The sequence below is a fragment of the Arvicanthis niloticus genome, chromosome 4 (assembly GCF_011762505.2).
Source record: "Arvicanthis niloticus isolate mArvNil1 chromosome 4, mArvNil1.pat.X, whole genome shotgun sequence".
NCBI classification, from domain to species: Eukaryota; Metazoa; Chordata; class Mammalia; order Rodentia; family Muridae; genus Arvicanthis; species Arvicanthis niloticus.
Window position 1 is genome coordinate 94933548 of NC_047661.1, and position 18425 is coordinate 94951972.

The window sequence follows — 18425 nt, forward strand, 5'->3', positions numbered from 1 at the left end:
GCAGTTCATTGCTATGGTGCCATGTGTAATCTGCACCATAGTGAACAGCCATCCAAAGCTTGGTAAAAGCATTGATTAGATTAGAAGACACTCCTTGGTTCTAGAAAGCACATCAATAGGAAAGATTATACTCTTGTTAGGACTGTTTCTGACATGTACTGTCATAAAGGCCACCTCAGGATGGATCTTTGAGCCAGTCAACCTTTTCCTGTGTGAAACTTACTTCCTCAGACAAACTGAGGGAACATTTACACTCTTCCGGTTACGGTGAGCTTTGGCAGTTACATGGTCTTCCATACTGCAAGGGTAGTTAGTAGTCCTTGAGTGCCAGAGATGCACTGCCTTACTCCGAAGTAGGAAACTCTTTAACACAGGATCCAAATTGTGTATGTGTGTTTGGGAGGGAAGAGGGGGGAGGGGTAAGGCTAGGGGGGAGAGGGAGAGAGAGAGAGAGGGAGGAGGAGAGGGAGAGAAACAATTCTGGATCAGTCTCAAACATTGTTTGAGAATTGACTGACTCCATTCAAATTGCTAAGTTTTGTTATCTCATTGTTCTTTTTTTTTTTTCTGGGTGTACATGTTGTATTTCTTGAGTGTGTCTACTACTCAACATAAACTCAGTCTGACACTTTGTAAGACTAGCAGGTTAACTGTGACCTTCAGCTATCCATCAAACAGCAGAAATGTCACCTTCGACAGGAGCACAGGAGTCAATAGGACCCAGAGGACCGAGGTTTACCAATCCCGAATGATAGGCCTTTTCAGAGGCCGAGGTGTTTTCCATTAGAAAAATGGACTTAGTTGAATCTGGCAAGTTTAAGTTTGTGCATCTCATGACTGTGTGGCATTGTTCATTGAGGGAATTTGTTCGATCTATTGATAGCAGCCCTGCCAGATAAGAACAGTTTCCTGCTTGGGCTTATTCACAAGGAGCTCCTGTTTGTCCTTTACTTGGGTCCTCTGGCTAAAACTACGTATTAAAATGTTGAAACCCAATGTACTTCAATTACAAACTGACCACACCCTGTGGAAGATGTAAAGTCTGAGTTTTCAAATGGAGGTTTATTTATGGTTATGATCTCATGTTCTGTCAAAACAAAATAAAATAGAAACCCAACCATATGCAAACAACATTGGACTCATTGCAGGGAGCTTCGGAACACAAGCATCCTTGACTGGGCGAGACACTGTCTGCTCTGCAGCCCCTGGGGAAGGGTTGGCCTTTCAGTGATTTCAAAAGGAACTTCCTAGCTGGCTCCACTCCCCAGGGATGTTAAACAAGGCTGTAACAGGGCCAAATTCTCAAGGTTACTGAGGAAGGTCTTCACTAACTTATAGAAGCACTAAGACCATGTTTCCAACCTTCCCCAGGTTTGCCAAAAGGTATTGCTCTCATTTGCAAATTTCAGTGGCCTCCTGGCCTCTTCTCTGGTGATTAGAAAAGTAATCACCAGACCTGGCAAATCTTCCTCTCCTAAAGCATCTTTGCTGTGGGGTGGGTTTGTGAGTGGTACCAGGCCATTTGAACACAAGACCATTGAAAGAAAATGGAGGTCAGGTGTTAGTTACCTTCAGATGTTGGTGTTTCAATTTTTCTTCCTCTATTTTCAGACGCTTCTGTGAGATTTCCTCCTGAATCTTCCTTTTATCCTGAAATTAAAGAAAAGTGTCAGGGTAGTTAATTTTCCAAGTTTACACAGGTTTGTGATCTGGAGGTCATCATTGTCTGAAGAGCTACACAGCTATACATTTTGGCCTTGGTTAGAGGCTACCCTGGAAACGGAGGGAGAAGTTGGAGGTGATGGTGGAGGGGGAAGTGACAAAAGAGATTCAGCTTATGGAAAATAACACAAAAATGTGTTTCAATGGGAGTTTCGCCATCTTTCTTTCTCTTTGCCCTGTTTCTCCCCTCCTCATTAGGCTGCTGAAATAGAGTTAGGAGAGAAGTAACGGAAAAAGGTGAGTTTAAGGAGAGAGTTTTGAAACAGGGCCAGAGGAAACTGGTCCTGGCACAGGTTGAAGACGCTGCTGGGTGAAAGGTCTACACATGTAGAAAACAGAATAGCCAGGGAACGAATCCTCAGAGAGTGAGGAAGTTAGAGCGAGGGGCAGCTTCCTCATGTGTAAGAGGCAGACAATGAAGAATGAGAGCCTAGACAATGCTGTTCTCCATTTGTTGAGGTGACAAAGAATAATTGATGGCAAGATATATATATATATATATATATATATATATATATATATATATATATATTTATTTTTTGTCACATTTGAACACAGTACCTCAGTGAATGAACCAAGGAGCCAATCATTCAAACAACAACCTTACAACGTCTACCACAACAAAGGAGCAGAATGGTGGTCCTTATAGGTTCTAGCCTCTAGAAAACGACACACACACACACTAAACAGGCAGGTCTGGGTTTGGTTTCTGGCGCTTCCGTTTATCTGCTTCATGTCATTAGACAAAATCCCATGGTGCCTCAGTGACTTAGTCTTTGAAATGGGGAAATGGAAATCTACCTTATAAGATGTGAACACTAGACAAATTAGAAGCCGTGAATTTCTCAGTGCTCATGAGGTGTCTGCTTAGGAATATTTAATAAATAACTCCATAACTTAGCATTCATACTGAAAGCACCTGGTCATACTTGACTTCTATGGATCCCAAATGCCTTAGAGATAGATACACCAGCTGACCAGCTGCAATAGATACATTTAATTAGCCAAATTAAAAAGAAAAGAAATCCTTATTTTCTCAATAAAAAATAAGAAAAAACCCCTGAGGTGATATTGTTCTCCATCTTATTCATAAGGGTTTGTCTTAAAACGGTCCCTGTCTCCTGTCTGCTTTCAAAACTCAAAATTCTCAGTGCATAAAATTTCGTTGCCAACAAAGGCATCTGAAAAAAAAAATTTCCGAGGGCAAGTCAGGAGCTAATGCAGAAGGAACATTATGAGACTATTTGGCAACGTTATTGAAACAAGTACACAGCTTCCTGATGCAAGCCCTTTGAAGATTAAAAACTTCATTTTTGATGTGGAAGTTCAGGTACATTTGTTGAAGAAAAACAACACATTGCTCCCCAGCTGTTGCTTCGGGATTCCCTTTGTGTGCAGGAAGAATATGAGACTTCATCAACATTGCTTTGAAAAATTTTTATAAACAGTGCTTTTGGGATAAAATAACTAGGCAACAAACAACCTTGGGCCTTTAGAATCGATTTTTAAAATTTTAGGGTTTTTTTGGGGGGGAAGTGGGGTGGGTTGGGGTGGGGTGGGATGTAGTCCGGTCATTGGTCACAACATTCTGTAAAAACTCTGTAAGCCAACTCTCTATTGTCATTGAGCAAATAGTAGTAGTGTTTTGTTTGTGCCTGACATTTTAGTTCCTTTGGCACTATATCACTTAATAACTTATAATAACAAATACGTATCATAATAATTTTCTTTTTAGGGGGAAAATGGATGTTTGAGGGAGATTAACTATTCAAATTCTCATAATTACCAAGTGATGGAGGCAGGATTTGAACCCAGACAACTTGCGATCAGCCTCTGCACTCTTAACGGGACCACTGTAGTGTTTCTCAAGCAGGAAATTCCTTGAGCAAGCCCCATTGTCTCTGTTCTCTGAATCCCTGAGTTTTGGAGGCAGCCTCAGGACAGGGCATCAGGAGGGGGACCCATTATTAGTTTAGTTCCTAGGAGTGGCATTCCTCATTCTTCTCCAGGAGTAGCTCACAGAGAGGTGCACAGGATATGAGGTTTCAGTGACCACAGAAGCCAGAAGCCACAGATACCTCCCTACTCTCAGTGGCTGCCAGGTTCCGCTGATTTTCTCTTGGGGTTAAGGAGTGGAAACAGTGGGTAGAGGCGGGACTTCTATGTTTTGGCAACAACGTGGGGATTATGCAAGTGTTGCTTGGGAATACTAGCTTTTTTTTTTCCTTTGGAGGTAATGTGATGCCCCTCTCCCAACAGTCAAGCAGGCAGGAAAGTTATAGCATGAGCCTATTTTAAGATAAGAGTGGTTTTTTTTTTCTGATAAGGTGTTAATGAGCAATAGATTATTATTCTTTTGCTAAATTTGATAGTAACATAAGCATTACTAAAAAATATTCTGGGAACAAGTTAGTTTTAATATTGCCAAAGAAACTGTGAGTCAACCTTAAGTTTTATACAGAGCGCTACAGCTACTGTACCGAAAGTTACCAGCCAACTAAGCATGGAGGAAAAAATGTAGGTCTGCTACCCACTTCTCCAAATTTTCCTAGCATAAGACTCAGCATGCTAGGCATTTGTTATTGTGACTATTCCTTGTGACTTTTATTGTTGATTACATCATCAGTATACAATTAGACTTTTTGATCAATTAGACTTTCGTTCCATGAGCAACTGCCTGGGTTTTTGGCTGCTTTATTTAGCTCATTTCAGCAGTTGAGAGCCGCAAATTTCAATTCTGTGAAAGACTACCTCTTACTTTGAAAATTTATCTGTTCACTTTGTGCAACTGAAAGTCATGACATTCAGGTAGTATACAAAGATATTAACCTAATCTTGTATTTCATAAAAGTAACCATAACACTTGAGAATATATTATAGAGATGTTGATTAATAATTGATCAGTAATATTCATATATGATTGATTCTTCCAGGCAGGATTTATTAAGTATTTTATTATTAATTTATCCAATACTTACTTATGTACAAATGTAATATTCATATCAGTAGGCATTTTGCAGTGCTTCAGAACTATTGAGGAGCTGGCAAGATGGTTCAGTGCATAAAAGTATTTGGTATGCAAGCCTGATGACCTAAGATTGACCTCCAGAAATCACATTTAAAGAAAAAAATAGGCTGGCTGGGTATAGTGGTGCCCTCCTTTAATCCCAGCACTTGGGATGTTGAGGCAGGCAGATCTCTGTGGGTTTGAGGTTAGTCTGGTCTACATAGTGAGTTCTAGGACAGCCAGGGTTTCACAAAACCTGCCCCCCCACAATAAAAGCTTCCAAGCCAGGTATAATGGCACCCATCTCTTTAATTCCAGCACTCAGGATTCAGAGGAAAACAGATCTGATGTGAGTTTGAGTGCAGCTTGGTCAGCATGAGCCTGGGCTATAGAGAGAGAGACTCTATCTTTAAAAGAAAAGCCAGATGTGACGGCACTCATCTGTAAGTCCAGGTCTCCTATGGTGAGATGGGAGAAAGAGACAAAAGAGACCCTTGCTTTAACAAGGTGGAAGGAGAGGACTGACATCAAAAAATTGTCTTGTGATCTCCACATGTGCACCATGGCATGCATATGGCTGCATTCACACACACACACACACATACACACACACACTATACTTATTAATTCAGAAGTAGAGGCTTTTTCTAAGACTTACATTCTCATGAAGAAGAAAGATAATTTCAGTAAGAAACTACAGTCTGAAAAACATAGTGACAGTCATTACTTAGGCAAAAGGAAGGTCTTATAAACTTGAAAAGATACTGGGAGAGTTTCTAGCCTCTAGCTGAAATGATTAGGAAAGGCTCTGGGCCAGCCTGGGTGGAGGCTGGGGACTAGAGAATGGGGAGACAGGGCATTCAAGTTAAAAGTTTAGTGTGAGCCAGAGTATGAGACTGGAACACTGGACATTATTTGGAAACAGAAAATATGAAATCTAAATTTCTATATACAGAGTAGCATGTAATACGCTAAGAATAAATAACAAGGAAAGAACAGATTGCTAATGGAGACTTTTGAGTTGCCATGACAAGGAGCCTGGAGCTTATTTATGTTTGAGATAGCAAACAATGAAGAGTTTTCAGGGAGAAAAAAAGAATAGTTAAACTCTTGTGTTTAGAAGTTGAATCTAGCCTCATTGTGTTGTTGGGGAGAAGTTGAAGGAAAACCTAGCTAGACTGTTGCTACAAGGCCATGAACACTTGGACAGAAGAAGCAAAATGAATGGATTCAGACAGGGAGGCAAAGATCATGTAGGACTCAGTGCTAAGTTGCAGAGAAGAGTGGATTCATTCACAGAAACGGGATATTCAGGAGAAGGATAGACGACTTTGGGATTCCTATCGAGTTGGAGGTGCCCCTGGAACTAGTTGGAGAAGCTTAGTGTTAGATGCTTGGAATAAAGATGGAGGGGTATTAAAAGAAAACTCTAAGCTGGAGATAAAGGAGGGGAAGCTATGGGAGACAGAGGAGAGTATGTCAGGGATATTTTCTTATGAGAGAACTGAAAGGCTCTAGTAGGCCAGAGCATGGCAAAGATGGTGCCAACAGTTCTGGTCTTTTACCCTTCTCCTCAATTCCCTCTCCCTAAACCATTAGATGACATTCCTAAAGCTAGTCACCAAGCTCTACTACTGCCTTTTTAGCCACTTCCTCCTTCTGAGGCTGACCACTAAGGTGCTATCAAAGTATTGGAGTCGAGTAATCAAAACCCCGTTTTTGGTTACCCTAGCTTACATGCCCAACTAAAATTAAATATCACCATAACATAGGACTTCTCCTTTTTTCTTTACACACTGCCAGTTGCCTATAGGCCACATCTGTCTCCTTTATCCAGTGGTAGTCCTTTGTCCCTCTGGGTGAACGTCCGTTCCATTCTCCCTCACGCCATTTCTTCCCTCTCCATTGTCTCATAGTCCTTGACTTTTGTCACTCTGGGGCAAATAAATCTTTGTGCTGAGAACTTGGTCTTGGTGTGTCCTGTTCCTTCAAGAAGGAAGACCGAGGAAGATCCTCTATGAAGCTCTTAGGCCTCAGGAAATTTCAGATTCAGTCAGATATTATTTATAATGAAACTTGATGAATTGGACCACATGACAAAAAGAAGCACTTGGAAGATAAACAGATTACAAGAAGCAAGAGGTCATAACAATAACTGCTGTGGCAATGCAAGCTGTTTGAGATTTATTGCTCACACAGTCCAAATACTTCATTTGACAAGTAAGAGTTTATCTTAGGAAATATAGTAAATCAACTTGCTTAATAAGCTTGTTCTTAATAAGTAAGAAGATCTCATGAGTTTCCAGTCCTGGGTTCCATTCATTCTCGGTATTATCTCCACAAAGGGAAGGGAAAGGCTGGGTGAGAGCACTAAGGCAAATTTAGGTGAAAGTAAAGAAAGAGAGAGGCATCCTGTTGATTGTACTAGATCCTACTTGGCCAGAAAAAGCATTCGTGGTGTCTTCCCTGAGAAACTGGAAGGGGCAGGTTAGAGCAATGGGACCATTTGATCAGTCAAATGTTTTCAGATTCAATCTCCTAGAAATGGAATAGCCTGTGACGTCACAACACATTTGTTGTTATTTTCACCCTCAGGATCAGAAGAAGAACAGTAGAAGTTGCTTATTTGAATTTAAAATCCACCGATGAGCTGAGCTGGTGGAAGACATGTTAAGCAATCATAGCCTTGAGAATACTAGACACGTGCAAACACACGTTTCTTTAAAGACAAATTCTGACTCAGTGAAGAAGTTTACTGAATTTTAGTGATAGTAGACTTAAAGAAATCTTGGAAAAACTTATTTTAAAAATTCTCCAGGTAGGTGAGGGAACAGTGCAGTGGCAGAGCATTGCGCAGCCTGCAGGGCCCCGATACCAGCATTGGAAAAGAATTTTTGAAAAAGGAACAAATACGTCAACAGGGAAGGCAGATCAAGAGACCTGGGTAACTTGTAAATGGAAATACCTAACACGGTGAAAAAACCTTGTCAGCAACGAAGAGAAGAAAGCTACGAATCAAGCAAAACGAGCCAGTTTAAGTATTTACTTTCTAATGGGAACCCTTCCCAATGACCTCACACAAATGAAAATAAAGATAAAATGGCAACAACCATGTTTAATAAGATCTATGAAGAGGGAACCACAGAATAATGGTGTGTGTGTGTGTTGCATTATGCTGATAACAAAATAAATAGAGGTAGTAATGATACATAGTGATCATATATACTTTGTAACATGTATTAAGATGACAGATGAAAGGAGACTGTTCCATTCATATTTTGCTTTTATGTTTTTAATTTAAGGAAGAGATCTTGATCCTAGAAAAAGCAGAATAAGAGTACCTAAGGAGAAATTGATGCTTGAGAGGAAGTGGGGCCTCGGACAGTGACCCTCCCTGGTTTCAGTCTCTGGTGGGCTTCATTTCAGAGGGGAGAAAACCCCATAAACAAAAGTATAGGGATGATACAATCTTGGATGAAGTAAAAGATATCAAATGACACAAAATGACAAATGTCCCAATTTTTGGAAGAGGTATAAAGGTGAATTAAGAGTATTTGAAGATTAATAAACTCATTGACTATCCTCTGGCCACACGGTAGAATGAGTTTTATTTAAACAAGTGATGTTGTGTTTAGATAGGAATGTCCAGTAGGCAGGATTTGATCCTGTAAAGACAGCGTGAGGGTGTAGATTACTTACTGTTTACCTAGTAAGTGAAAGCTCTTGTTCCATCCTTAGCATTCAAAACCAAAACAAAACAAACTCAAATATTTGAAATTCACCTTTTCTTCCCTGTGTGGTTAGTTATTTCAAGATCCAGAGATAAATTAGGATTATGGCAGTCCAAAAAAAAAAAAAAAAAAAAAAAAAAAAAAAAGGATACCAATTACTAAGTGTTTGTGGTCAGGAACCATTTAATGCCATAAACACATTAACTCATTTTCATTGCTACCTCATAACTGTAATTTTGCTACTGTTATGAACTGTAATGTGTGTTTTCCAGTGGTCTGTGGTGACCCCTGTGAAAAGGTCATTTGACCTCCAAGGGGGTTGCAACTCACAGGCAGAGAACTCCTGCTAGAGGAAGCAGGCGTTGGGGGTGGTGCCTGTGAAGCCTCTGCTTGGGTGCTCAGTCCTTTCCTCTCAACTCTTCCTCCATCAGGATTCTCTGCCCAAGCGCATGGAGCCAAGCACCAGAGCACTACACGCCTGAATCTCTGAGCTGTAATAAATCTTTCCTCCCTTAGTCGGCCTCTCAGGTAGCTTATCACAGCAATGAAAAAAATTCAAGCACACTGTTTTGAAAGTTTGTGGAAATATTAACGGAAAAGAATATTAATTTGAAACTGATGTGTGTGTGTGTGTGTGTGTGTGTGTGCGCGCGCGCATGTACATATGTGTGGATGTGCATATGAAGGTCAAAGGTCCTTGAGAATCATTTTTCAGATTCCACCTACTTTGGTTTTTAAGACAAGATATCTCATTGGCTTGGAGCTGCCTTGTCAGTGAGCCCCCAGAATCTGCCTTTTTCTACTTTCCCAGGATTACAAGCATACCCTACCTACCACGACAGGGCTTTTGTAACACGGGTTCTGGGGGTTAAAATAAACTCCTCAGGCTTGATCAGCAAGCATCTATAAAGTGAACTACCTTCTTGAAATCAACTCTCTTAGTGTTTTTTAAAAGCAGTGCTCTGCAAGAAGACAGATGGAAAAGTGAAACTAAATTCAACAAACATAAACGAAACTATCCAGATAACTTTCTGTACCACGGTTCAAGGATGAAGTAAGAGTGAACTGGCATTTTATTATTAAAAATGCTTTCGGCAAACTTGAAAGATCATAAAGTAAAACCGCGTCGCCTCAGTGGCTAGAGCCAAGGTGGATAAACAGAAGGAACCTAACGAGTTGTTCCCACAGAGAAAAGCGTCCTGAGCCAGTCCACACCGGAAGTGCTGGGTATGCGGCAACTGCACATGAATAAAGAGGATGAGTGTGTACAGAAGGAAACCACCGGCTACCGGGTCCTATGATGATTCCTGCACGTACTTAAGGTGCACCTAATTACTCTTATTGTAAAAATAAAATAGGTTGATTTTTATTTTATTGTTATTTATGCTTTTTATTTTTGTATCTTTAAAAAAATGCCTGTGGGTATTTTGCTTGTGTGATTGTCTATATACCAAGAGCGTAGTGCCTTCAGGGGTTAGAAGACAGCATTGAGTCCCCTGGAAAGGGAGTTCACGATAGTTGGGAGCCATCATATGGGTGCTGAGAATCCAACGCAAGTCCTCCGGAAGACCAGCCAGTGCTCTTAACTGCCGAACCATCCTTCCAGCCTCTGAACCTTCATCCTTAAGTCAGCATGGCAGTAGGGATTTGGGTTGTTACTACTATTTACAGAACAAATTAAAACGGTCCACTTTTCCAAACCTCATTGTATTCTGTAAATTTAATCTCCTTTCATAACCTTACAGCACAACCTAACACTTTAGCACTCTGATTTTTTACCCCTCTGCCTAACTTTTCTTGTTTATTCTAATGAACAGTAACATCACAAATATTGATAGTTAACAAACACAAGTCCCTTAATTATTAAGAGGCCCTGATAAAATTGGCTGGGTCTTCGGGAAGAAAAAAAATGTATTAGTAGGCTACAGGATTAGCTTGCCACTTCACAGCTAATTGTATTTGTTGTTGTTGTTGTTATTATTATTTTGGTATATCAGCTACTGTTGAGTTCATTGTTGGAGTATCTGAAAGATGCAAAGATGTCCTGGATTTAATCAGTGCTGGCAGGAGGGAAATGACTGAATCGGATATGAGGTGTCGTGGGGAAAGGGGGAGTGGGGTGATGGAGGTCTGAGTAGTGTATACTTTTGAGAACTGACCTTGAGTCTTTCAGATCTTTGTACAGAAGTCCCAAGTGCTTCTGAGGTGGTACTAGAGTGTCTCTGCCTGGGTCTACTCATGGCAGACAGAGAAAGGTGGGAGGAGACTATACAGGCGGTAGGGAAATCATGTGTGTTAGAAGCCGTTGTTCAATGAAGAATCCACTCAGGATTTTTCTTGCCCCACTCGAAATTCTCATCATGAGTATGGTTTGAGACTTGGAGATGGGAAAGTGGAGACCTGTTTCAATATTAGCACGGAAATATACGACATTTGCTTGGACTTTAAACACTCAGACTAGAGTTTGTTTTTGTCATAGTTTTCTAAACTTATTTTTCTTTAGACCATTCAGTGGGGTCCAAAAAAGTTCTGTCAGTAGATGATCTAACAGGGCAGCTTTATCATTCAGTAGCACATTGGAAAAAAAAACCTTCTCAAAAAAACCAAAAAAACAAAAAACAGTTTCCTTAATGAGCTATCGAAAGCATTGTATCTCATCCCATGACCTCCTGTATCGGTGGGTGTTATGTTTGGCAAAGAAAGAAGTCCTGGCACACTGTTTGAAGAAACCTCTCCTTCTCTGGAAGAAGCATGTAATCTTGGTACAGCACTGTGGAAAGCTGCAGAGCTTCATTGTTTGCACATTCTGGCACGGGGTCTCTTTCAGAGAGGGCTGTGTCTTTGCACTCATGGACAAACTGGAGCTGTCTTTGTAGCTATGTCTTAACTCAGAGGTATGCTTAACAATGGTGCACTACACACTCCTGTAAACACCAAGTCTTCAAACCTCTACACAAGTCTACACAAGTGGCCCAAACACTATTAAGAGGTATACAGTTAGTCAATAACCAGGTTGGCTTGCTCTGTGATTCACTGGTTTCATTTGCCTAGACAAAATGAACAGGGTGGATATGCTGGGCCTGGAATACACAGACAGGAGTGGTTTCTTGGGCATGTGGTCTGTGAAGTCACAAGCAGCAGGGTGCCCAGAAGAAGTCAGCTCTGATTCTAATATTTTGGTGTCTCTGTCTTGATATTTCAAATATTGGGTTCTTGTATTTTGGTTCTGTGCTGGATCCTGCATGTTTCAACAGAAAGTCCTGCTGTGGGGTGATTAATTACTTTGCTGACAATTAGACAATTCCCAAATATTGACAGAAACATAACAAGATGAATGGAAGTGCCCAGAGACTGTGAACTAAAGAAGTATCGAGAACTAGTATTATGTTATGATTTTAGTATGTTTTACTTTTAAATTGGGAGATTTCTTCTGGTTTATGCAAGAACTTCATGCCTTCTAAATTCCTATATTTGCAAGTCAAGAAAATATTCACTGGGAGTGGAAAGAAATAGGGAGTGGATCCAGGGAAATGTGAGAGAGCCTTATTGTTTTGCGTCATGGGCAGCTTTGGCCCACAGATCTGGCTTCGTTGCTCAGATTGCCATGTCAGGACTTTCTGTGGCCCCTTGCCAAACGGAGGGAGGCCTCAGCAGGTGCTCTGGTTTCAGATTCCTACTGGGGTCTAACTTTTGACAGAACCCACCTTCTTCGAGCCTGTGCCCAGAGGTGTAACCCTCTTTGGGAGTCCCTCCAACCCAACTCCACCCTACCACTCCACTCACAACTGCAGCCTGCTTCCATCCTCACTCCCTATGTCCTACAGTTTCCTCATAAAACTTTCAGTTTAAATGTATAAGACTCAATATACAATCATAAGTTGAATAAAAGTGTGACCAAACGAGCTGATAGGCACATTCATAACTGTCAAAGCTAAGCCTTTCAGTGAGAAGCAACGTACCAGCTAACCCATTGCCCCTCTTCTCCTAATCCAGTCCTCTCTCTGCAAATTGATACGAGTTCTCAGAACTCATCACAACATTCCCCAGAAACACCCTGCGTTCACAAGTCTATAATCTCCAGATAGTTAAGATGTAGGAGCGTGTCCATTGAAGTACTTCCATATTAAGTGCTGTATTTTCCAGCATTCCCCGAGTAATGAAGATATGGCAATGTGTTCCCTGCAGAAGGGGAGGTCGACTGACTGGTGTTACTCATCTAAAGGGGGATCTTTCTGTTCTCTGGGAGCCCACTCAGGATTCGGTTTCTGTTCTTCACTGTGGACTGTGCTTACTTTTAGAGAGTAGCTCTGTAATGATCCGTGTCAGTGTGATCAGCCCTCAAAATAATGGAGAAGTTGGTATCACCATGTCCAGTAACACTAAATATCCATTTCATCCTGAGTGTGCTGGCACCTTTAATCACAGCACTTTGGAGGCAGAAGCAGGCAGATCTCTATGAGTTCAAGGTCGCCTGGTCTACATGGTGAGTGCCAAGCCATCCAGGACTACGGAGTAGGTAAGTCTATTGAAAGTCTATTTCAACAGCCCTTTGTCTGCATTAAAAAACCAGTTACTTGTTAAATGCACACTAACTTGAAAATAGTCTCAAGAGAATTTTGAGGCTCCAGGTATAATATTTAATCAGTGTAAAGTTACCCTGTTTTCAAATTATAGCTGGAAATGGACCTCATTGACTAAGGAGTATTTTGGTCATCAATTTAGCAAATGGGAAATTGCTATAGGGGTGGAGCAATGAAGGCAGAAGGTGAAGGCAATTAAATAAAAGAGTTAATTTGGAGCATCCAGACTATAGTGCCCTCCTTCAAATAATTCTTTCTGAGTCCTTTCATACTCTGGCTCTCATTGTCTTTAAATCGTTGAGAAAATTTATGAGTAATCTTAAAATTAAATTTACTGGTATGAGAAATGAATGGCATCACCACAGAGTTACGATACTTTCACAGTAATGTTGTCACTTGGTTCAGCCAAATTAGATGCAGATGAATTTTTTTTCAATTATTTTTAGTAAAAAAATTACCTTTTTAGTCACTTGAAACCCTGTGGAATAAGCACACTATTTACAGCTTATTTCATTTTTTTGGGGGGGCTGGGAGTTAGAGGATCATAATTTAATAAAAAAAATCAAAGAGCTTTTGCAGTGTCAACGTTTGTTGTTCTTGTCCTACAGTGAAGTCTCCGTGTTGTTGAGTCTTGGTGTCTTGGGGAATTAACGTCTGTTGCTGTCATCAACATATATAAAAATTATTTCAGTGTAGGAGAGCAGTTAAATGATTATCTCAGAGGTTTTGTAATTTTAATACCTTTCAAAAGTGAGATGACTCTTGAAAGTTCCCTGGGTACAGTGTGTTTTCTTTTCCTAGGAAGAAAGAATAGTGGGGGTGGCTTCCTGGGCAAGGCCAGGGTGGAGAAGGCTGGCATTTCCCAGGGTGTCCAGGAGGAGAGTGGTTGTGTTGTTTCCATGGACACAGAGGAACTACTCCACGTCCCCTCTAGGTGGTGACAAATGTGACTGAGCCCTGTGAGGTGTGGGCTGATGGAAATTTGTTCCTATAAACTTTTGCCAGTTTTTACCCTACAGGCTTTAAGCAAGAATTTTACTTTCAAGATAAATTTTGTGACTGCGCTTCAAAGATTTAATTAACTCTAATGGGATATGTTTGGGCTCATGGGATAATTTTAAAAAGTTTATTAATTTTAGTAGTGAAAATATCTATATATTCAGGAACGCAGGCCTACCTACTCAATTCCTTTTAAGGCATTTTGACTTACCTTGTATCTCTAACTGCACCTGAAGCCTCCAATGAAAATTCCTTGACTTTCTGAATAACTCCATGCCGTCACCTGCTTGGACTATGCACTATTTCACCAACTGGTCAAAGCTACAAACCATACATAACAAAACCTTAAAATAAGATGTTCCCTAGTTCAATAGCAGAAATGCAGAAGAAGGTGTACGTGTGTGCGTCCCTGAGTACAGTGTTTCATTTGGTGATTCAGGAGATAAAAGCCATGGAGGAAAATGGAACCTAGGTCTGAACAACTCACCCGGCACAGTGAAGTAACCTTTAGCCAACAGCTGTAATGTGAAAAGGCCATGCCAAGAACAACAGAGCACAGTGGAGTTCCTGTCCCTTCTAGGAGGACAGCTGAAGCTGTGGCTGGATTTAACAACAAAACAAAACAAACAAAAAATCCAGGCCAAGGTTTTTAGACGAAAGGAAAAATACAGTAATTAGAATTCAGAAATTAAAAAGTACTCTCTATAGAAAGGTGCCTAGTCTTATCAGTGAATTCTCAGCCTCTTTTCAGTGGTGAAGAAAGTAGTTTTTATTTATCCTTTCTGGGTAGGGACCTCCCCCCTCCCCACTATATTCCCTTAGTGTGTGTGTGTTGAGGAGGGGCAACTAAACCTAAATTAGGATTTGCTTAATTGCTTAATTGATTATGGGAATCTGAAGAGCAAAGAGTTGGATAACCTCCTATCTACCTTGCTCTAGTATCAGTTTTTCAGAAAGTACTTATTTCTTTTTTGATAGTTAATTTCAGTGTCAGAAAATGTGACGCGCGGGGTGCGGATTTGCCAAGTTGCTTTCCTCAAAAATGCTATCAAAAGTTATAGCTAATGATGATAGATGATCCGGCCAGGGACTTCCAGGTTATTGTCACATACAGCAGTTTGGAGGAGAATGAGAAAGAATGGTATCATTTAAGAAAAGCAATTCATTTCTTGCTTTGATTCTTCTCCAGAGCAAACATCAAACGTACTACTTTTCTTCCTGGAATTAGGGAAATATTTTCCAAATCCATCTCATGCATGGCATTCCTGTATTGAGATCTTATTCGGGCTATGTCTGTACTTCTGTACTGAAAAACTGGTCTCTGAGAACTACTCTGATGCGTGCCTTCACTACTTTTCTCCTGTTTAACACTTTGCTTGAAAAAAAAGAAGTATACACCAAGCTTTGCTTTAATTCAATTAGGTTTTCTGGAATATACTTTGACATTATAAATAAAAAAATTTCAGATTTTCTTCCTTTTGGTCTACCCCTTACCCCCGCCTTTTTAAAAAAAAGAACTTTTGGGGGTTATATTCATTGCTTTGAAAGTTTTCCAGTTGGGTATCTATAAAAACATTTGTCAGATAGGAAGAATTTGAAGGAAAAAACTAAACTTCAAATATCCACAGAAGGTGAGGAGAGTTTATAACTACTTAAAAACAAACAAACAAACAAACACCCCCCCAAAACATAAAACAAACCCAAACAACTCTTGATTGTCTTTTAAAATGCAAACACCATCTGTAAATTCCAGAAGCATTTCCCTTGATCTCAGGTTCTGAAGCCCCAGTGTCATGGAGGGTCACAGGGGTTAAGAGAAACAGACTGGAGTCCACGAAAGGCTCAGTTCTGTTTCTCCACTTGTGGGGACTGGGAGACAAGGACAGCTAGCAACGGTGCCGTTTGTCTAAGCAACCACCTTAATGACTTAAAACTCTATGCAGACTTACTGTGATGGCCTGGAGTCTTCCCTTCACCAGCTCGGCTTCTTCCATTCTAGAAGTCAAGGACAGGCAGACGCTGAAGGAAGTCCCAAGCTACCATAAATCAAGGTGCGCCCTTGGGGGAGAGGAGCTGGAGATGACAGAAGAGACACAGAGAGAAATCCGCTCTTTGCACCAGGGAGAAAGGAAGAGAATTCCGAATTGTCAGGAGCGGCTCTGAGCCGATGCACAGATGAGGCCAGACAGACACATGTAATGAGGGTGTGCTGGGGAGGCAGACGCTGAGGCTGCTGGCACGAGTTGACTGACAAGTTTGAACGGCAGCCGCACAAGCCCTTTTCCTTCAGGGGCTGCCAGCTCTTTGTTGTACTGTGCACGGTTAGCGAGACACATTTTCTTATTAACTGTTCCTTACCCAAGTCATTATTTTCCAGGAGTGGCACAGGGAGCTCCAGTGCTGAGTGTCGGAGCAGCCCGGGTTTTCCTGTGAGCCTGTGTGTTTAAAGTTACCTCGATTTGTTTACCTCACTCAGAGAGAGAGAGAGAGAGAGAAAGAGAGAGAGAGAGAGAGAGAGAGAGAGAGAGAGAGAGAGAGAGAGAGAGAGAGAGAGAGAGAGAGAGATTGCTGGATAGAAGTGCCAAGTCACTTGTACTCTTAGAGTAGAATATTTGCATCAAGTTCAGCTCCCCTTTCAAAATCCCACCGCAGCCTTCTGTCACAGACCTTGGAATCTTAGGTCTTGGGGGGAAAAAAAGAAAACCAAGTCAACAAAGGTGTTAAGGTACTAATATTCAAAAGCTGGCCCCCTGGGATTGCTTGGTGCCATCTTTGGATGTCTGGGGACTGCAGCACCTTTTTTTTTGGACCCCATTCAAAAATGACAATCTTCAGTTTCAGGAAGGTGCCCATTTTGACCTCTGCAGTTATGCAAGAGTAAGGAACGAGCCTGTGAAAGTGTGCCTAGATTCTGTAACCCAGGGTGGACTGTCCCTGCCCTTCGGAGGAAGGCAGTGAAGCCAAGTGAAACTCAGGTCAAAGCAGAGCCCAGCTTTGCAATTGACTTTGTTTTCTTTTTCCTACCCATTCTTTAAGTGCATTTTGATGTGGTGAACCCCAATTGCCATCTACCACATTATTATGTGTTTGGATTTGATCAGCCTTTTAATATCCCCATTCAGGCAGGGAGGTTAAATAGACAGGTCCAACGCCAAATACATGGCATACATTTCTTTGTGCTTTTGATATTTGTCATAGTAGTAGCTAATATTTGTCCAAAGACAAATGCATCTTATTTATCTTAGAGGTGTCGAGTGATAGGTGCTATTATTCCTATTTTAAAATGAGGCATCAGGCTCAGGGAGATCATTTGCCCCATGGCTCGAAAGTAGCAAAGCCAGGATGGGAAAGTCAGCTGTCTGATTTTGTAGCAGCCATTCATCAAGGAATGCCCAAGGGCACAGGGCAAAGAGACACACAGGCTGAAGGTTAAATCAAGTCTTTATGAGGGAGCTGGACCCCAGCCTCCTCCTCTGTCTAGCTCCTGTGATACTTACAAAGGGATGGGAAAACTTTAGTCAGAACCCTGTGTTAGTCTGTTCCTCGGGAACTTATAGACCTTAGATTGCTTCATATTTTTATCTGGATCTCCCCAACCACAGAGGCCACACCCTGAGCCAGTCACCTGGAAGAGCAAGCTTATCGCTTTCAAAAATCTGAAGTCACAAAGGGTTAGTAGCTAGAATATATAAAGAACAGCAAAAATTAGGCACCAAAGAAAAAAGGTTGACCATTGATAAATAGACTGATGATCTAAACAAAAGAAACGCAATTCAAAAGAAGAAACATAACTGGCCAATGAGTATTTGAAAAGCTGTGCAACATCTCTTACCATCAGAGAAATACAAATCACGGCATCGAGCTGATCGATATCAAGAAAAGAAATGGCAACAAATCTGATAAACACGTGGGGAAGAGGAAACATCTTACACTGGTGGTGGGTGTGTACACTCGTGTGGCCACAGTAGAAACCAGTGGGAAGGTTTGTTACAAAAGAGAATTATCGTATGATCCAGCTGTTTCACTCCTGGGGATATAGCTGAAGGATGCCAGATCCCGCTGTTAAGACACTTGTCTATCTGTGCTTAATGAGGTTCTTTTCATAGTAGCAAGGGCATGGAATCAGTTTCCATGTATGTCACCAGATGAATGGATAAACAAAATGTATCATTTTATTCAGTTATAGATAACTGCATAACAACGTTAGGAAATCTGCAGGAAAACAGATGGAACTAGAAAACTTTTTTTCACGAAAAGTAACCCAGCCTCTGAAAGACAAATCCTGTATGTTCTTTCTCTCATATGGGAATTGTGGCCTCTAACTGTTAAATATGTGTAAATACACATGGGAGTCAACATGGGTAAGCATAGGAAAATAGGAAAGGT

The 18425-nt window shown here is 41.0% G+C and overlaps 1 protein-coding gene and 1 non-coding gene across 3 annotated transcripts in view; one reads left to right on the forward strand and one right to left on the reverse strand.

Moving 5' to 3' along the window:
• Positions 1–16624, reverse strand: part of Palmd (palmdelphin) — a 49391-nt gene extending 32767 nt beyond the window's left edge. Inside the window, exons 1-3 of one of the 2 annotated variants that reach the window (XM_076933184.1) lie at positions 16398–16624; positions 15989–16034; positions 1570–1650 (exon numbers count right to left, since the gene is read on the reverse strand). In XM_076933184.1, the coding sequence (XP_076789299.1) occupies positions 1570–1650; positions 15989–16033 (126 nt within the window). In that variant the 5' untranslated portion in view covers position 16034; positions 16398–16624. Of the gene's footprint in view, positions 1–1569; positions 1651–15988 lie in introns of both variants that reach the window. The other variant, XM_034500907.2, reaches the window with a different exon arrangement.
• Positions 1–18425, forward strand: part of LOC117707516 (uncharacterized) — a 126285-nt gene that overhangs the window by 10034 nt on the left and 97826 nt on the right. The gene's annotated exons all lie outside the window — the stretch shown is intronic.